This window comes from Tenrec ecaudatus, chromosome 2, assembly GCF_050624435.1.
Source record: "Tenrec ecaudatus isolate mTenEca1 chromosome 2, mTenEca1.hap1, whole genome shotgun sequence".
Lineage (NCBI taxonomy): Eukaryota > Metazoa > Chordata > Mammalia > Afrosoricida > Tenrecidae > Tenrec > Tenrec ecaudatus.
The window spans coordinates 227665561-227686956 of record NC_134531.1 but is presented as its reverse complement, the minus strand read 5'-3'; the positions used below and the strand labels follow the sequence as shown (position 1 = coordinate 227686956).

Here is a 21396-nt window from a genome sequence, read left to right as displayed (position 1 = left end):
AGACCTGTGTGCTTTATAATACATAAAACAAACTCAGTGCCATTGAGAGTCACTGCTGACTCATCGTGACCACCTGTGGGTTTTCTGGACTTCAGCTGTTTAAGGGAACCCAGTCTTTCTCCTGAGGAGCAGCTGGTGAAGCCTAACTTGTAACTGCTACAACACATTTATTAGAATAATAGGACATGTATGGATGTACAGGAGCCTTGGTGGCATGGTACATTAACTCCAGGGTTAGTGGCTCAAACCTACCAGCTGCTCAGTGGTAGAAAGATGAGGCTGCCTGTCCTGTAAAGATTTACAGTTTCAGAAAGGCTAAGGGAGCAGTTCTACTTTGCCCTCTTAGGTTGCTGAGAGTTGGAATTGACTAGATGGCAGTAGGTGGATAATATATGGAATAAACAAAGTCGATAGGCTTTTTGAAGAGAGTATGCCTACACTTTAAAGCTTAGGAAAGTAACATGGGGCAGGACCAGGTTGCATGCTTTGCAAAATGTATAATGTCACTTTCATAAAAATATGGTATGTTGGGGTTACTATTTGCAAGTAGGGAATATTCAAAAAGAATTTGGAGACTATATGATAGTATGTATTTTAAAAATATGTATGCATGTATACATGCTTTATAACTTTTTTTCAATCTTTTGAGAAAAGCGAGAACTTAGATTTGGTTAAATCATGTCCTCACAGATAAAGTAGTTTTACTTGTTGCCTACATTTTGTAGTGTAATGTCAGACTTGTTATATAAAGAGACTCATTTGTAAGATCTGTCTTGGCAAATTTGAATCACTATTTTCTCTTGGTGGATCTTTATCTTTAGCCGAGTGGTATACTTATTGTGAAACACCGTACCCTCCAGATGTTGGGGAATGTGACACAGAGAAAATGTCTGTTTGACTGTAGCTTACTCCTGTTCCACAGTGTGACACTACTTCTTCCACTGTATTTCCTCCCCAATTAGAACATGCCCATTAACTCTAAAAGCAACAGGATTGGGTGCCAAAATCAGAGGCAGCCCAGGAATTTCCCAGCTCCACCCATTTACTCATAGATGGTGATTTCCCAGTGTAACACTTCTCCCCGCCGCCGTTCTTGCTTCCAAAGATTCTTTCCTTGTTCAACCCAAGAACTTTTTCCTTAAAATTAATTAGAATCTATTTTAATTGAGGCATACCAAATAAATGCTTCTAGATCATTTATCTAGAGGTATTGATTTTCACTTTTTCTTAGTCCAAGTTTCCCAGGGTTTCTGTAACCATGCACCTACCATATGCTGGGTGGCCGGAAGCAGCAGGAGCTTATTCTTTCAGGCCACTAACTGTTGAGCTGGTGGTTAGAACCAAACCAACTCATTGTTTTTCAAGGGATAGACCTGACAATCTCCTCCCATAAGACGACAGCCTAGAACACTGTAGATCACCCATCAAACCCTGTCACAGTGTGTCTCCATGAGCAGTAGCTGACTCGAAGGCACCTAACAATAACAACCTGTGAGGACACCAGCCATTGACTTTAGGGCCACCCTAATCAAGCATGGTCTCATTTTGACTTGATCTCATCTGCAAACCAGGTCGCAATCTCAGGTACTAGGGGTTAAGACTTCAGCATACCTTTTTAGAAGACATAATTTAACACGCTACAGTCAAGATTATGTATTCATTTGTATTCCATGTTTTCATTTTTAACATTTTAGTAAGTGGTTATACTTATGTCTTTGCAGGTTTGATGACGATTAAAAGTATGCTTTCCTCTGAACTTCCTGACACCATCTGTTCTGCAGAATGTCTCTGAGTGAAAACGAGGTTTTTGCCTATGAATCCACTGTGCACAGCACCAACATCTTGCTCAGCTTCAACGACCAATGGAAGAAAGATGTGCTATGTGATGTCACCCTGTTCGTGGAGGGCCAGCGATTTCGTGCCCACCGGGCCATGCTGGCTGCATGCAGCAGTTACTTCCACTCGAGAGTCATAGGCCAGGCCAATGTAGAGCTGAACATCACGCTACCAGAAGAGGTGATGGGCCCAGGCTTTTGGAAATAACAGTCATTTTAATTTAAATTAACTTAATCTTATATGGTTTATAAAACTGAAAATGAAACAGGGTATTGGTGTTCTTGTCAGGCAGCTGTGGCGCGGCTCCCAGGTTTGGCAGTAGCTCATTTCTTTGGCCTTTTCATTGAGATGATGACATTTTACATGTAAAACATCATCGTTGTTGGAAGTTAGCCCAATAGTCCTTGGGCTTTAATTTGACATAATGACCAAATGCAGGGTAGACTCAATGGGTTAAAGACACTTAGAATGACCCTGTTTTGGGGGGGGCAAGCTGTGTGCCATTCTGTCCCTGAGGCCACCTCTCCTATTACTAGGTTTAAGCTTTTATAAATCATCCAAGGTGGTCCTTGGTGAAAAGCAGGTGTTTGTTCCCTTTTGTCTCTTCTGCCCCCTTTCCTCTTATGATTGTCTTTTGCATTGGTAGAAAAATTTCCTATTATACTTAAAGAACTTTGTTCAAACATACTTACACACTTAGAGAACTTTGTTCAAACATACATCTTTTCCCACTAGCCTATTGTGGAGTCTAAGCTCCTTATACATTTGGATCCTTGTTTGTTGATACACTATTTTTGAGAGATCTTTCTCTTGGTCCCCGTGGTGCTGGTTACACTGACTCTCAGGAGAACAGGTTTCTTTATTTAATCACACAACCACTACCAGAACAATATCTGGCCTGGCAGTATGGAGCCATTTATTAGAAGTTGAAAGAGATTAGAGGAAGTCTGTAGGAACATTTTTGGTGTGACAGGTCTGTATGGTATGCCCTCTATCTACCTGTAGCTTGTTGCTGGCCAAAACTGCTTCCATGAACTTGTAGCTACAGTTTTGGGGATGAGAGTGGCTCATCAGTTTTGTAGCTCAGGTCTAAGCAAATGATGCACAACCAGATGATGACAGAGACCAACTACAGATGCTGACATAAATTTCAAAAATGTATAAATGAAATCATTTGTGATTTGGTGGGGAGGGATTGGCTTTTTTCCAGCAGTATACTATTCTTAACATTTGTCTAAGTTGTGTATAACAGAAGTTTATCCTTTTTTATGGTTAAGTAGTATTCATGTCATAAATGCACCACAGTTTTATTCATTTGTTGAAGAATATAGGGGTGATTTCAGTTTTAGGCTAATACAGATAAAGATGCAATAAACATTTGTGTACAGGTTTTTGTATGACTGTAATTGTCATTTCTCTGGAATATCGCAAAACAGACTATTTACATCAGATTTAAAAACAGAGGGCAATTACATCATTACTTAATTACCAAGGCACTAAGATCTTTGCCTAGCCACGTGGACACATAATCCTTAACCATCATAGATTCAGTAAACTTTATTTGCATAGTACTCAATCATTTTGTGGAACCCATAAAGACTATGTGGCTTGAAGATTCAGATTAAGTAATTCACTGCTGTGTTTTTCTGAGGGGTTTTATCATGGTCTGTTGTCACCAGTAGTGCAGTGAATGAGTGATCGTTGTTCTCTTTATCCTCGCCAAAATTTATTGTCAATATTTTTTACTTTCATCATTTAAGTTTCCTAAGTACTAACTGATTAGCATGTCTTTAAGAAGGTCACAAATAATATCTTGATTTCTCTTTTATGAATTCCATGTTTAAATATTTTTTTCAGCAGATAAGCCCCTCAGTAACAGGAATAAGTACTAATACCATGAGGGGCGGGGGAAGGTGGGTGAAGAAAGAGAACCGATCACAATGATTGATACATAACTACCACCACCACCCCACCCCCAGAAACATGGGTGAAGGGAGACAGTGATCAGTGTAAGATATGAAAAAAATAATTTATAAATTACTAAGGGTTCGTGAGGGAGCGAGGCAGAGGGGAGAATGAGCTGATACCAAGGGCTGAAGTAGAAAGAAAATGTTTTGAAAAGGATGATGACAACATATGTACAAATGTGCTTGACACAGTGGATGTATGGATTGTTATAAGGGCTGTAAGAGTCCCCGAATAAAATGATAAAAATTTTTTCATATTTTAACTGAAAAGGAGGCCTTTGCAATTAAATAGGTTCCATTTGCCCTTCCCTTTGCTGTAAATGGACAATTGTCTAGTTAAGAGATTTTGTTACTTAAAAGAGTCTATGAATCTTTTCTGAAACAGGACAGGAGTGATTTTTAATGTTTTATATAGCTCTCTTTAAAATATGAATCATTAAAATTGATAAATACTAGAATTGTATAGGAGAGGTCTGGCATAAGTTACAGATAATATATAGCATTTACAGTATGTGTGGCTTGGGGCAGGACTACTTTGTAGATAATTTTTATGTACAGAATTTTTTTTGAAAGCTATATATTTAATTTTTTTTAATAAAACAACCTTGTCACCTTCAAAGTATGCTCCATTACACTTAATACATTTGTCAAATCTGTGATTTCATTCTTGGAAACATTTTTCAAACTCATCTGTTTGGATGGCTGAGAACACTTCCTTCTTTTTTTTTTCCTTCACCTCGACATCATCAAATCACTGTCTTTTTATGTCCCTCTGCATTCGCAGAAACAAAAAGTCACATGGAGCAAGGTCAGGTGAGTGACTGTGTGAGGCAAGAGAGGCATGCTGTTTTTTACCCAAAGCTGGCACACTGAGATGGCTGTGGAAGCATGTGCATTGTCATGATGGCAAAACCCAGTCCCCTACCTACCACAAATCATGCCTTTTTTGTCATACACTGTTACTCAGTCTTTTTAGAACCTCTGAATAGAAAACTTCATTAACAGTCCGACCTGGTGGATAAACTCCAAACGCACTACGAGTCTTCATTTTTGTCTGTTTGGGAAGTTGATGGATGTCCAGAACAAGCTTTGTCATCACCTTTTTTTGTAACAAGAAAACCACTCGTACACTTGGTTTTTACCCCCCCCCCCCATATTGCTGTCCTTGTAAGCTGTGTTCAACATTACAACAGTTTCTGCAGCATTTTTCCCTGAACAGGAAACAAAATTTCACAGCCGTACAATCGGCTATAAAAAAAAAAAATGAGGTTTGAGTGAAATGATTTTTACAAAAAAATGCACTGTGACCAGAGAGAACCTTCCCAAGCAAGACCACTGGTTGCCCTAACTCAGAACAAGTTGCTGAATACTTGTCAAGGGGGGCGTTCTACAAAAGCTCTGCCCAGCAGGGTTTTTTTAGGGGGGTACCCCCTCAAATATAGTTTAAATTTACAGTTGCTTGGAATAGAGTGGCCACATGGAGCTGGACTGGCAACAGACACGTACTTCAGATGTGTGTGCAACAAATATCTATATTGCTTTTTTTCATAGAGGATTGCAGCTAGTGTGGAAAAACTGGTCAAATTGTAGGCTTTTCGCTGACATGAGCATAATTTATATGGTGTTGGGAGTGGAATCTGTAAAGTGGATGATGTGCTCCCTGTGAATATGATGTGGTATGTGGATTCCTCCAGACCCCCCTGTCGCTTTCTTCTCCCAGAAAATTTTTAGTACTAAATGAAAATGTGTATTCTGTAGTGATCACTAGTGAGTTATCATCTCTTGTCTACTTCTCATGTATTTATCTATTAGGCAGCTTTCAAATGATACATTTGTTTTTGTTTTGTATATTAACAGGTGACAGTCAAAGGATTTGAACCTTTAATTCAGTTTGCATACACGGCTAAACTGATTTTAAGTAAGGACAACGTGGATGAAGTGCGTAAGTGTGTGGAATTTCTAGGTGTTCATAATATTGATGAATCCTGCTTTCAGTTTTTCAAATTTAAGTGTTCAGACTCCACTGCAGACCAGGAAGAATGCCCAAGAAAAAAATGTTTTCCATCACACTGTCAAAAAACTGGTCATAAATTTTCACTTGTGGACCAGAAAGATCAAGACATTGATAGAGTGGTGGAATTTCTGGAGAATGAGACTCTTCAGACTCCTCCCTTATGTAAACTCAGCCAGCATCAGGGACATGGAAAAGTATCCTCTCCTCTACAAGACAGTGCCAGTCAAACATGTGAGTCCCTGTGCTTGGAAAAGGATGCTGCACTGGCTTTGCCATCTCTGTGCCCTAAATACAGAAAGTTCCAAAAAGCTTTTGGAACGGACCGAGTCCAGTCTGTGGACCCCAGTGTCAAAGACAGTCAGCCGCCATCTGCTCAGCCAAACGAGACATCTGAAGACGGGCTCGGAGGAGCGCAACGGTGTGCAGACATACGAGCAATTTTAAAATGTGAAGAAAGTAAAACACCAGCAGAACATGACGAATTGAAGCGAGATCTTGCTTCTGAGTGTCCAGCAGTGAAAGCAGAAGTAACTCCATTCCCTCACAACTCTTCCGCAGATCCTCAAGGACTCTACTCTCTGTCTCTGTTACACACCTACGACCAATATAGTGACTTGAATTTTGCTGGTGTGCAGAACACAACAGTGTTACCAGAAAAGCCTTTGTCGGGCACAGATGAGAAAGCATGTGGGGGGAGTCAGGATTTACCTTTGAAATCTGACTCTGGTCCCCGGGAAGATAGTAGCCTTGCTTCTAGCGACCGGAGCAGTGTGGAACGGGAGGTGGCGGAACACCTCGCAAAAGGCTTCTGGAGTGATATTAGCAGCACAGACTCTCCTTGCCAAATGCAGTTATCACCTGCCGCGGCCAAAGATGTCCCAGAGCACATCTACTCCCAGAAACGGTATGAGTGTCCCTGGTTGGGGATAAGGATTAGTGAGAGCCCAGAACCAGGTCAGAGGACTTTTACAACATTAAGGTCAGTCAACTGCCCTTTTATAAGTACTCTAAGTACTGAAGGGTGTTCAAGTAATTTGGAAATTGGCAGCGATGATTATGTTCCAGAACCGCAGCAGGAACCTTGTCCGTATGCCTGTGTGATTAGCTTGGGAGATGACTCGGAGACGGATACAGAAGGAGACAGTGAATCCTTTTCAGCCAGAGAACAGGAATGCGAGGTGAGAGGAACCTGAATATGTTAGTTCATTGTTTTAACCACCACCAATCAGAGTTAGTGTCAGCTCCTGTGTGAACCATTAGAGACTAAGAGCAGGCTCAGAGAGGAGAAAACTCATACACCAATAACCAGATAAACCCCACTGGCACTGACTTGATTCCAATCCCCAATATACTACCCTATGGAACAGAAGTGCCCCATAGGATTTCCAAGGCTGAGTGTTTATGCTATATCTTTTCCCCTGGATCTGCTGGTGATTCAACAGCTGACCTTCCTTTCAGTTAGCAGCCCTGTGCTTAACTCACTGGGCCACCAGAATTTCATAACTAACATGCTGGTATCTATTAAACTGTGATAAGCACCAATACAATGAGGAGCACTGTGAAGGACCTGATCATATAGTAGGTGGTTAGGAGTCTCCCGCTCATAGCAATCCTATGTTCACCAGAATGAAACACTGGCCTGACCTGTGCCATCCTCGACATTGTTGCGTTTGTAGCCACTGTCAATTCATCTTGTTGAGGGGCTTTTTCTCAGACCCTCTATTTTACCGCACATATTTAAAATCGATATATCAACCAGGAAATTCTTTGTTTGGGTTAATGCAAATAAAATGCCTTGTCCCAAGAGGGAAAAAAGTTATATTGAGATCAGCTATTTTTCTGTGACTTATATTAGGAACGTAGCTCTTAATGTGAGACTTTCTAAGACATAATTTTTTAATGATCGTTACATTAGAATATTTTCCCTCAGTTTAATGAATCTTACAGTTTAGTGTGAGTCAAATATCTCTGGTATGGTGGTGGTGTTTTTGTTGCTAGCTGCTGTCGGATCAATTCCCACTCGTGGAGACCCCTTTGTGGCAAAGTAGAGCTGCAGCACTTCCGTGTTCTTGGCTGGGATCTTCATGGAAGCGAATTGCGATGCTTTTTCTTCAGTTCTGCTGGGAATGCATATTTTAATTCCTAAATGAAAATACTTATCTCGTAATTATCACAAATAAGTTATTGAGGCTTCAAGTGATGTATTTATATATATAGATAGTATCAGGTGATAGTTAAAGGATTTGAACCTTTGATTCAGGTCGCTTACACTGCTAAACTGGTTTTAAAGGTTTGAACTTCTAACCTTTAGTTTTGTAGTCCAGGCAAACTATTTGTGGTGATATGTCACCACTCAGTGTGTTTTATGTACTTATTTGGTGTACAGAAATTTGTATTGCTCTTTGTAAAATTTTACCAACTATAATCCCAGTAACAAGGGCTGTTAGTTCAAGTGGTTAGACCTGGAAATACTACCAAATAGATGATGGTTCACAGCCACCCAGCAGCCCCTTGAAAGTAAGACCCTGTAATTTCTTTCTGAAAAGTCACACCATTAGAAGTGCATTGAGCTGTACATGTTCTACGCTGGACCTCTAAGGTTGCTCTGAGGCAGAATTGACTCAATGGCAGTGAGGCTTGCACACATGGGACCACTGTGACTTGGAGTCTGTTCAGCAATTAACAACAACACTTTTCTCTAGTACAGGGTCTTCATGAGTTGGAATCAACTAAGTGGCAATGAGTTTGTTTGTTTTTCAGCTATTTTTTAATAGTTGTTGGGTAGCATGGGCTTGAAAGGGTATTTTTGTTGTCTTTGGTAAAAGGTAATTGATAATTTAAGTCCTGAAATGTATGTATGAGTTATGCTTATAAGATTTGTGAATGCAGTATTTGATCTTATAAACTTGTGTTACTGATATAACATCCAAAAATTAAAAAAAAATTGTACAGTTAATTTCTATAGGCTTGAGAGACAGATTAAACAGTTTATCAGACTGACTGATGTTACATTGGCATTTTTAACTACTGTCACAATTATTTTAAAAGTTTCTCCAAATAAGTAGTCCTTGTGTCTTAGTGGTTCCATGTAGGTTAAAACCACCAGGTGCTTCTCCACAGAAAGACTAGACTTTCTACTCCCCTGAAGAGTTAGTCTCAGGAACTCACACGGGCGGTTCTACCCTAGTTCTACTCATAGGGTAGCAATAAGTCAGCATTGTCTCAGCGGCAATGCATTTGGTGTCTCCAAACTAAAAGTGTGCTTGAAATGACTTCAAAATAAAGTCTGTCGTTCCTTTATTGGTGGGTGAAGGATGAAGCTTCTAAATGAGGTACATGAAGTTACCATTTTCATGTCAGAAAAATTAAATTTCTGAAGTGTTTTAGAAACTGCTGGCATAATCATTTGATACAGTACTGCCACTCAAAAGCTAAAGTAGATTTTTGTTGTTGTTTGAATGGAACGCAGACACTTTAGAAAGAAGCTTAAAGACTGCATGCCCTAATTAATTTCCATCTTTTGATTGAACTCTTCTCCATTTGTCTTCTGAGCCCATATGCAATATAGATTAGGAATATTAATTGAATTATTAATCTGTTATAAAGGGTTCTATAGAAATGAGTAATGAAGATCTGTTTTATCTTTAAGTTTAAATGAAGATCTAGGAAACCGAGATTTATATTCTCATCCTCTTAGATTTGAGCATGACAACAAACTGTAGCAATAGTTAGTTACTCATGGCTTTTTCTCCACATTTTAGGGAAAGCTGCCATTTAATGAGCAACGAATAATTTCACTCTCTCGAAATGACTTCCAGTCATTGTTGAAAATGCACAAGCTGACTCCAGAACAGTTGGATTGTATCCATGACATTCGAAGAAGAAGTAAGAACAGGATTGCCGCGCAGCGTTGCCGCAAGAGGAAACTTGACTGCATACAAAATCTTGAATCAGAAATTGAGAAGCTGGTAAATGCAGCAAGTTTCTTTTTACGTTCTGCTTGGTTTATATGTTTGTTCCTTTTGCTTTGGTTTCTCCCTTCATTTCTTCCTCTCCTTCCCACCCTGTATGTTCTCAAGTCCTTGTTATTTGTAGAGGAAATAGCTGCAGGGGTCAGTAAAAGGTATTGCTAGTTAAGCTCCAGTACATACATGCACAGTTTTCTCCCACACAGCATGCGTTTGAACAGGCAAGTTCTCTCAGGAATGCACTTGTCTAAATAAATAAGTAAATAAATAAATATTAAACAGACAGATAAACAACCATCACCAACAGTGGCTTTCAAGGGAATTTGCTAGGCCAGTGAAATTAAATTCAAAGCAGAGAGGTTTCCTCAGAAAGTTACGGTAATTATTTTTTAAGGCTTCAAAGTGGTGGTGATCTTGATAGTTTTCCCTCAAAGGACACAGACAAGTCATGGTGACTTATTATGAAGATGTTTTGGGAAAAAATGAAAACCGCTTTGGAAAAAAAAGACCAGGGAAGTTGTTCTTTAGTTCTTTTTTCCCAATGTGACAGCACACTGCTCACTCTTTGCCGGTAGCAAGGGCTGTCCTACGGGAATTTCATTATTTAACCCTACCGCACACACCCTACAGCCCCGATCTCACCCTCTCAGACTTCCTCCTGTTCCCAAATTCAAAGACCATCAGAAGGGAGCACAGTTTGAGTTTCTTGAGAGTGCTCAAACTGCTCATTTAATGTGGTGTGAATTGATGGCTGCAGAAATCTTCCGGGAAGGGTTAGCGAGATAAAACACTGCTTTTAAGAGTATATAGACCAAGAAAAGTTGGTATATCAAGAAATAAAAGCTTCATGGTTTGGTCATTTTGCTTAATATTTCCATGATTTTGTTGCCATACTTTTTGATGAATCTTTGCATTATATGCTGTGTACATCTATTTCATGCAAAATCCAAAGTACAACTGCGTAAAAAGATGAAGGATAGTTACAGAGAGATAAAGAGAAGCTAAATATTTTACAAAGGATGGAGAGAGATGAATCCCGTATTGCTGGATGATTAAAGTGGTCAGGACCAAAGAAGAAGTGTTTCATATTCACCTACTTTAATTAAACACTTTGCCTTTAACAAAGTATATATCAAACTAGGTGAGGCAGGTATGATTTTTCAGCTTCAGTTAATAACTAAATAACAAAAGATGCAGTTGAGACTCTTGAGTTTGTGGAGCAGTTGTACTCGATGTAAAATTAGCACATGATACTTCACTATTTAGGACCCATGGTGATGTAGCGGGTAAGTGCTCAGCTCTGAGCCAGGAGGTCAGTGATGTGAACCCACCAGCTGCTCCGTCAGAGAAAGATCTTGCAGTCAGTTTCTGCAAAGATGGTAGCCTTAGAAACCCTATGGCACAGTTCTACGCTGTGGTATGGGGGTTGCTATGTGTTGAAATTGACTTGATGGCAATGGGTTTGGTTTAGTTCATTGTATGATTTGAGTTTCTTAGTTCTGTTTTTTTGGAGCTCTGTTTTCTCTGTCACCTCGTAATGTATGATAGCAGCTATTGGTAAAATTTATCTGGTTTTCCTATTCTAAAATTAACCTTTTAGTCTGATTTAAGTTTGTTTCACCATTAACTTTATTTTGCACAAGAATACTAAGCAAATATATTTGATGGTAGTAGCTCTTGCCATTTAGAGTCACTCTCTTTTCTAGATTAAAGGCCTCATATTTTTAAAAATTCAAGTCATGGATTAGATTGCTGGAAAATTGATTATAAATTTCAAATATCCAGGATGAACACACCTGGCTACTTTCTTTTGGCTTTCTGCTCTCTGCTTGTGCTTTAGCAGAAAGAGGTGGGACAATACAATGATTAAACCAAAATAAAATACCAACCAAGGCCATTGCGTTATTCATGCCGACTCATGGTGGCACCGTGTGTTACAGAGAACTGTTCTATAGGGTTTTCTTGGCTATAATCATGACGGAAGCAGGCTTTTGCTGACTGGGTGTGACCCATCAACCACTATGTTAGTAATAAGACTACAATTTTTCATGCGACTCTGAATTTTAACATTTAGAAACTGGGAAAATACTTGGTTTCTCAGTGCCCCGGGATTATCATCCATAAAATGACAAATACTAATTACTACTTTATAAAGTTAGGTTGACATTTATGATGATTAAAAGAGTTAGCACATGTTAAGAACTTAATGCTGAGTACATTAAGCATTTAATAAATGTGAGTTATCTGCTTATTATTATTTAGCAATTTCACACTCTTCCTTATTTGGCTTCCAAGTGTTTTTAAACTGTAAACTCTGGGTTTTGGATTCTACCTTTATGTCGCCTCTCTCATTGTAGTAATTTCCTTTTAGATGGTCAATGGAATAGCTATTGTTAATTTCTACTACAAGGAGTATTTGCTTTCCCAACAGTTTTTATGAAGTCCAAACTCAAGAGTGGTCACATTCCTGCTTACTTGTTGTATTAATTTGGCCTTGTGTGTGAAACAGAAACCATCTGAAATGTATGAGTTAATCAATGACTTTATTGCAAGGTTATAGTCTCTTTTCAAAGAATAGAGCCAGGCCTTTGTAAATGGCATAGGACCAGGAAAAGGGAAGGCTGCCAGGATCCCAGGGAGGATTCTCTCTCATCTCTACTGTATGTACTTGTTTCATCCTCTGGATGCCACTGAATGGATTTATGTATTCCTAAGTGCATATGGGGAGATTGGCTGCTGCATAACTCTTGATACTTCACTCTGCTCCAGGGACTCCATCAGATTTGAGAGTCAGTCAGATCAGACTGAAATTAGAGCCAATTCCCAAAGAGAAGTGCATCTGATTGGTCTCATTTGGCTCAAGTGCCCTCCTCTGCGGCTAGAAAACTAGAAGCCGAACCACCAACCCAGCAGAGATCTGCTACACTTAAATATAGTGCATTCAGAGCTCAGCTCAGTCTCTGACCTCTTCAAGACCCTTCCCAATCAGACAATCCAATCCCAAAACAACCCAAAGATTTCCTTTTTATCATAATGACTGGATTTGATTCCATTTCCTTAAATTCACTACTCAGTCCTTAAAGCTATCACACTTTCGGTGATTGCACAGTATAGATTTCAGACCTGCAAAGATGTCTTCTTCATAGGAAAACAAGCAACAAATGTGCTGGCTTTCACCTAATAAAAAGAACGCTTGCCCTTTTTTTCCCCCAGAAGTGAAGGGATTTGACACTTAGTTATTAATTACACTCTGAGGTTTCCATGGTCCCTGGTATGGAGTAAGGCCTGTCAGGAAGCAGGAAGAACCTGCAGGAGTTGACACCCTCCCTGTGCCATTACAGCTCTCTTAGGGAGTGGTGTCTGGTAGCAGGAAGAGGAGAGTTGAGAGACAGGCATGTGGACAGATGTTCTCCTTGTTCCATTGAGATACCACTTTTGGAGTATGACCTGTAGAGATGCTGTGTTTCCAGTCTTCATAGATTAAATGGGATTTAGGCAGATACTAGTTAAATGGAAATAACTTGATTCATAATTAAACAACCATTTTTATAAACTAAGTGACTGATTAAATAAACACGCTAAGTCCCTGGGTTATGAATGTTTGACTTGGGGAATAGTACTTGCCCTTCAATGCTTCTCAAATGTACCCTCCCTATGAGGTGATTGGAGCCCTAGTGGTTAATTGCTGAGCTGAGGTGCACATGATCTGCAGTTTGAAACCACCAGCAGCTCTAGAAGGACTGGACTTTCCACGCCCGTAGTCACAGTCTCTGAAACCCACAGGGTCACTATGAGCTAGCATTGACTTAGATGGCAGTGAGAGGGAGGGATGGGCTGATTAAGGAACTCTGGTGGTGCTGTGTCCTAAGCATTGGGCTGCTAATCGCAAGGTTGGCAGTTTACACCTACCAATTCCTCCTCTGGAGAAAGATGAGGCTGTCTGCTCCTGTGGAAATTTACAGTATTAGAAACGCTGTTTAGGATCACTGAGTCAAAACAAACTGTGTCACTTTGTTGGTTCTTGGTGGGATGAAACAATTGAACCAACCCGTTTGCATTAAATTCTTCATCAGAATCACCTTCACTTGCAGCATGTGCATCTTTTAAATTATTGAAAGACCCTGAGCCTTTCCTTGCATTGAACTAAAACAATAAAATATAGTACCTGTTTCAACTTACCTAGTAGTTAATTTACAGGCTTAGGAATCGGTCTTTGGTTTGTAAGCCAGAACTGCCTGAGGTTAAATTCACAGTACTTACTGCCCTAGTGTGGTCTGAAAACAAGTGATGGGCCCCAGTTTTAAAGTTTCGATCTTTGACAATGACCTGCTCATTTTCCCAGGAAAAATTTTAGTAGTCCTTTACACAATTGGTCATTATAGACCATAGCATAATACTATGACTGAAAATGTGTTTGGATTACAATAAGAGTATGTTTGCAAAGCAGGTCAGTACTATAATCGTAGGTTAGAGGACTTCTAAAAGTTTGTGGAAAATAGAGTGAAAAGCTAATGAGATTTTTTATGAACTTTTTGAAACTGCCTCATATAAAAACTGCTTTAATAGTCAATGTGCTGGGAAAGCCAAATGCAGATGCACTAGTTATTTTTGTGCCAGTGCTCCCAGGATCTCTATTTCCTCCTTGTTACGGATTTTTATTCCCTAGTTGTCCCCTGTCTGTGGTGCTGTTTGCCCACTGCACTGTCCCCCAGCTGCTTCTCCCCTCAAGTACACCCCCCCGCCCCCCACCGGGACTATTGGTTCCGATGCCTTTCGAGCTTGCTTCCTATGCCTGTCTTATATAACTAGGCATACTACCAATGGCATAGACCAAACAAATAGAAAACAAATGATTGAGAAAAAAAACAAAAACCACACAACAGCAACGACAACCAAAAAAACATGCGTAATTTCAGTTCTGTCCGCTGACCTTTATGACTGTCTCCACACTGGTCCTTGGGGAATTCTGGGAACTGCCCCTTCTAGCCTCAAGTCCATTTTGGGGGTCTCTTTAAAGGCTTTTGTGGCTTTATTTTGCTTCCATTGCCGATCTGTTATATTCCCTTCTTGGTGTGCCCCACAAAGGGGTTGGGGGGTGTTCAGATTGCATTTCCTCCCTGCTGCGTGTCCCCAGTATCTGCCATTAAGAAATGTAAAGGTCTTTAAAGTATTCTGTATTTTGCCATTTAATATGTAATTAATTAATTTCTACTCATATTTATCACAAGGATTTTCCCTTTACCTTTTAAAAGTTTAAATCCAGTTTTTGAATGTGCAATGCTTTGATGTTCCAAAATTTAAAATTGTATTTAAAAATAGATATGCACCGAGTGTGGGTTCAATCCCTTTACCTATAATGTAAATTGTTAGAAATTCATAGTCACATTCTCTGGGCAACCATTTTTCACGATTTCTGATATTTTAGCTTGCTTTGTGCTCCTCCTTGTGTTTTGCTTCCTTTTTCCTATTTTTAAAGGCAGGTTAAGGTTTTATTAGGATCTATTTCCCTCTCAGTACTGCTGTGTTATTTTCTGTATACAGCTCTGGACTTGTTTCATTAAATGACTGACATCTAGGAAGTAATCTTACCAATTCAGACACTTTTTTTTTTCTAAACTATCATTTTTTTTTAAACTAGTTTTAGGTGCAGCACAGTTTATCCCACCAATCTTATATTGAGGAACATTTGGGCTGCTATTCTTTTTTCATATTAAACGAGATCGTTGGAATAAGGATAAAAACATATTTAATAATCTATAAAGTCCCCTCCATAGGGGACTTGTACCATTTTGCCTGCCCACCTGCAGAGTATATATGTGTTTTCCACAGTTTGTTGTCCAACTTTTTCAGTTTTTAGCCTGATAGGTGATAATTGATATGTCGTGTAGCTATTCAACACCTTTTCTTATGAGTGAAATTAAGAACCTTCATTCATGTTAGTAAAGGCCATTAGTAAGATTTTTCCTCTGAACTATTTTAAATTGTTAGGAATCATGAATGACCACTATTTATCAATGACTGTTGCCATTGGTAAATTGTGAGAGCCCCTGGGTGGCACAAACAATTAAGCACCCACCTAGAGACGTCTCAGAAGACAAGTCTGGTGATAGCTTTGAAAGCCCTCTAGAGCAGTTCCACTCTTGCACTCATGGGGTTGTCATGAGTCTGAATCGAATTGATAGCAGATAACAGCAGTTTATTGTTATTTTTATTTGGCCATTGCAGTATCAAACTCTTGTGTTGAGTGAGCTATATATTTAGAATCTTTAATTTTATTCTTATATTTTGACAATTACTGTGCACTGTTAAAAATGTAGATTGGATATAACGTTGTTTTGTTGTGAGGGCATATAGTACCAAAGCACCAATTTTACTCATTTTTGTAGATTCTGTGATTAAAGCCACAATACATTGTGACTTATATAGTTGCTTCAGAAAAAACTAGAGAATACAGGCGGAGGTAGCATGATACAGGTAGAGAGAGTATTGAAGTATCTTTAATAATACTGAAGGGATGAAATTGATTTACTTTTATTAGGGACCAGGTACTAAACTGTGCTTAATAAATTCAGATTTTTAAAATAAATAAATAGATAAATTTGGGGTTGGTTATTTTTGTTTGTTTTTTTAAGAATAAAATGGAAAAAAATAGCTAAGTGTTGAGAACTTCTGGCCTTGTAGGAGCTAGATTACAGTGCAAAGGAACATAGGGGGAGTGTTTACTGTATGGAATTATTTATTCAGAAATCCAGGCCTACAGCTGCTAGTTTTTTGTTACAAATAAGTAAGCAAACCATTTGTATGGGTGATACTTACTAAAGTTATGTAACCAACAAACCCCAATCCCTTAAAAGCCAACCACACTCACTTCGGTAACTGAAATCATCAGTTGAAAACATCCTGATTCGGGAATGCTAAACTTTAAGTCAAATTTATAAAATGGGTGTAATATCACTTAAATCAACAGTGTGTGAATTACATAACTGATTGTCTATTTGTAAATGTCTAGCACAATATCAGACATAAAGTGAATTCTCAGGTTAGTGTTTTGGTTTCGTAAGCTATGTTCGCTGTATTATCTAAGAAGACTTTTTCCTTCCTCATTCTATCAAAAATTTTAATGCATTTCTGTATCTATAGACTCCAAATCCAAACAACCCTGAAAACCAGTTTGTTGCACATTCTCTTGGCCACAAAATCTGATCGCAACTGACACAGGCTATATAGAATCGTTAGCCTACTTCAGGCATTACATGCTATTTTAATGCTCCTAGAGCAAAGTTTAGATGTGTGATTATGGGGTGCCACCTCAGACTTGGCTGGATGAGGAATGAGATAGACAGTTACATAATCGTACTAACATCTGAAAATATCTGAATTCCAAGATAAATCTAGCACCAAGGGTTTTGAATGAATGGTATGACCCTTGATACTTACATATTTAAATTGAGTTGAAAAGATAACTTCCACCTAATGCCGTTTAAGGAGAAGATGCTGTGTGGATATGAATGTTTGCTCCCCTTGCGCTGTTTGGGTACTCATCTAATAAACACAAGTCAATGTTCTTTTTGTTCTTTTCACAGCAAAATGAAAAGGAGAGCTTGTTGAAGGAGAGAGATCACATTTTGTCAACTCTAGGAGAGACAAAACAGAACCTAACTGGGCTTTGTCAGCAAGTCTGTAAAGAAGCAGCTCTGAGTCAAGAACAAATTCAGATCCTCGCCAAGTATTCATCCTCAGATTGCCCACTTTCCTTTTTAATTTCTGACAAAGGAAAAAGTACTTCTGCTGGCGAATTGGCCTTACCATCAATTTTTAACTTACCTCCAGCCATCCTGCATGCCAGTGAGCAAAGTTCTCGCTATGCCAGTGCAAGAGAAAACAAGGAGCCCGGCGGTGAGCTGGGCCAGGAGTCACATGAGACAGCCCCAGCGCTTTCTGAGCATGCAGGGCTTGGTGAACAGTGTCGTCAGAGTGGAGGCATCTCAGATTTCTGTCAGCAGATGACTGATAAGTGTACTACTGATGAATAATTACCATTTGCATTCCCTTCCTTTAACACACCTGATTTTCTACTGAAGTTTTGGCTTTGTCTTCCCAGCCTAATACAGCCACTTGTCTCTTAGTACTATCTGTTGTTGTTGTTTAATTCCTCATAAATCAACCCTGACTTCCAAAAGAGATACAGGAATGATTTACCTCCTGGATACATAAAAATCCCATGAGAACATGCCATAGATCTTTTACAATCATGTTCTATAGAATAATACCTACTTAGTAATAACTCTTCTCAGTATTGAAAATAAACATGAGCGTGAGAACCACTACATATTAAACAACAAAGTAACCATTTGAAATATCTGCAGACAGTTCATTCCAAAGAAGCAGTCTCCAAAAGTTGAATAACTACACATTTTTGTGTAGGATGCTGAATAGAAGAGGTCCTCCCCATTCTTCTTCCCAAGCAACAATGATGGAAGTTTCTCTTCTAACCAGAGGTAGGGTTTTGGCCACTGTAGGACTGCATATTTGGGTCAGAACCCTGGTGGCGTAGTGGGATATATTTTGGGCAGTAAAGTTGTGAGGTCAGTGGTGTAAAACCACCAGTTGCTCCTCCAAAGAAACTGGTGAAGATTTTAGTCTTGGAAATGGACGGGAACAGTTCTACTCTGTCCTGCCCGGTTCCTGTGAGTCAGAATTGGCTCAATGGCAGTGAGTTTGGTATTTCACAATGTGGAAAAGAAGAGAAAGCGACTTGCCTGAATTGTAGCACTTGGCTTCTTAACTCCTACTAAGACCAGGGGTGGTTTGGACTTTATTGTGACACTTACCTACATTGGGAGTGTTAAGTAAACAGGGTGGCTGGTTGCCAATATTGATTACAGAAATTCTGTCAGCATATAACAGTATCATTATCTCATGTCTTTTTTCTCTTCCGTCTTTCACCACATCTGAGCCCACTCCTGACCTTCTTGTGTCGTTGGAAGAAGAAATAGGACTCGGGATACAGTGCCATGAGTAAACGAATGGATGCATTGGGTGTATTATCCTAGCTTCCTTAGAATCCAGGAATGCTTACTGGAACAGGCTGATCACCTTCCCACCATATGCCACTGTGCAAGGAAACCGGACAGTGGGCAGTGGGAAGTACTTATATTTATTAGGAGTGACAGGTAACGATTTTCTATCTTATTTTTGAAAATCTGTGGTTTTCTATGAGAAACATAAAAATGTATCTACAGTAAGCATGTAGGTTTCTGAAATAGGATGAAACTCAAGGAAAAGTAGAATTTGTTCCATCGTGGGTTTGAATTTGGAAACCAGATCTAATCCTTTTTCTCATCCTCAAATCTGATGAAGCATTTGAAGACAACTCATTTTGACTTGAGCATTTTAAAATCACTCTTTGTGCTTACCTGCTTGTGTTATTAAGTGTGGTCTTTGTTATCTGAGTGCCTATCCGATAACATTTTGCAATGGTTCTCATCCATTTTGGTGATGTGCATCTGTTTGAGAATCAATGGAACTTATGCACCCGATCAATTTTTTTTAAATGCATACATTCACAAACATTTTAGAACCCAGTTTTAAAGGTTATAGAGAAGTAGTTGATAGTATGTAGGTTAGAAAGGACTTCCTTTCAGGTATCTGAAATAGACAATTCTATGAGTCACACCCTGAGTCTAGAACAGGATCTATATAAATACCGTGGGGGAGAAGAGTCCCCAGGAATGAATGAATGTGAAGCAAGTGGACATTTACTGCATGCGGACATGGGGACCAGGCTTAGGACTTCAGAGTAATAAGTTAGATGTTACCCTCTTTTAATTGTGTGTGTGTGTGTGTGTGAGAGAGAGAGAGAGAGGGGGGGGGGGGTTTCAGTGATTTGTATATTATCTCTATTATAGCCTTAGTTGTTAATGAGAGGAAAGTAGTTGGGCTTGTTTATTTTTTACAGGCTATTATAAATACACTCAAGCATTTGTCAGGGACATTGATTATTCTGTGATGATGTATTCCATACTCCAGAAGAATTGTATGGAAATGTTCCCATGTAGCCATTTCTTTGATACTTGTCATTTTAGTTTTCAACTTCACAACATAATATAAAAATTCTGCTGGTTTACAAAATGTAAACTCTTAGACAAGCCAATGGAATCCTTGATTTTCTACCTCAGTGTACACTCAGCTGCTTGTCATGTCAGTTTGTGTATGCGCAAATGTCAACTGTTCTGCTTTCATTGCTTCTGTAAATATCTGCTTTGTAAGGTTTATTATTTTATGATAAAACCAAGTTGTCTCCAGAGATTAAATATGACTTTCACGACACTTGGTTTAAGTTTCTCTCTACATAAAAGCAGTGTAGCATTATGGATTTATTTTAATGGTATTTTGGTTATTGGCCAACTGTAATTTCTCATAAAACAATAGCATTACTTTTATAGCCAGCATAGAATACAAGTAACTACACTACCTCATACCGACATGATTTTACAAGTTATAGTACAGATGAACTGAGAGGTAAAGAGGATTTTACCTATATGGCCATAAAGATGAGGAAGTTTTCTACATTGCATAGCATCACTCATGTATGCCTATTTTAACATTGACTTCTAGAGAAGTTTTTGTAAGAAAATCTGTTTCAAGTTGTTTTGTTTTTTAGAGGTTGCTGAAGACAATTGACAGGATATAGTGTGTATACAGTGTATACCTTTTCCTTCATGCAGGATTTGAAAAGGCTGGTTTTACCTTGTACATTGCATATTTACATGATCATTGTTCCTATTTTATGAACTGGCTTTCTCAGTGTTTGATGATTTTTTTAAAAGATGTATTATATCTTTACTCAGTAAAATAACATTACCTTTTAAAATCTCTCCACCACCCCTTATTTTAATTCTATAGTTACAACAAGCACATTATTTGTTCATTTGTTACATTCAAAAAAATTGGATATACTCTTGGTTCTACTGTGTGAATTTTATGATTGACTACAGTTTAAAACAATTACAAATAAGGAAATATATTTAATGCAGTTGATGACGATGCAGGTTGCATGTGGACCCTCAGCCACTTACCAACTTGGAAATGAAAGAATCAAACAAAGCAATGTTACAGTGAATTCTCAGGTGAACTTTTCTTCAGTTATGAAACATCTATTTTGAATTTGTAAATATTTTAAGTGTTTTATTAAGGCATGTAATAAACTATTCTTCGAAACCTGTTGGACAGAATAAAAATTTACAGCCATAATGGTAAACAATGGTATACTGATTATAAAATAAACAAAAATAAGAAAATTCATTGATTTGTGTCTGTCAATAAATCTTTTAAAATGTAAATTTATAAAAACGCAATAAAACCACTGACCTTATATATACAAATTGGCTGTGCGTCCCTGAAAATATACTTCACTTTCAGAGTATATAATTGATAATTTCTTAAGGTATTTACCAAATGCAGTAAAAAATAAATTGTTAGATGTTGGTGTTAAATTGACAAAGTATTTCTAACTGAAGCCAGCTGTTGTGTTCTGTACCCATTTTTTCACTGATTCAGAAAGGCCTGACAGTTTACTTCTGCAAGATCACAGCTGTGGAAAACTAGAGTA

General features: G+C 38.6%; 1 protein-coding gene across 1 annotated transcript in view; it reads left to right on the top strand.

Annotated features, from left to right (window-relative positions):
* The window catches only part of BACH1 (BTB domain and CNC homolog 1), a 46786-nt gene extending 25658 nt beyond the window's left edge, over positions 1–21128 (top strand). Inside the window, exons 2-5 of the mRNA XM_075542382.1 lie at positions 1722–2016; positions 5661–6995; positions 9579–9785; positions 17369–21128. Coding sequence (XP_075398497.1) covers positions 1783–2016; positions 5661–6995; positions 9579–9785; positions 17369–17818 — 2226 coding nt within the window. The 5' untranslated portion in view covers positions 1722–1782 and the 3' untranslated portion in view covers positions 17819–21128. The remainder of the gene's footprint in view (positions 1–1721; positions 2017–5660; positions 6996–9578; positions 9786–17368) is intronic.
* The last annotated feature ends 268 nt before the right edge of the window (positions 21129–21396 follow it).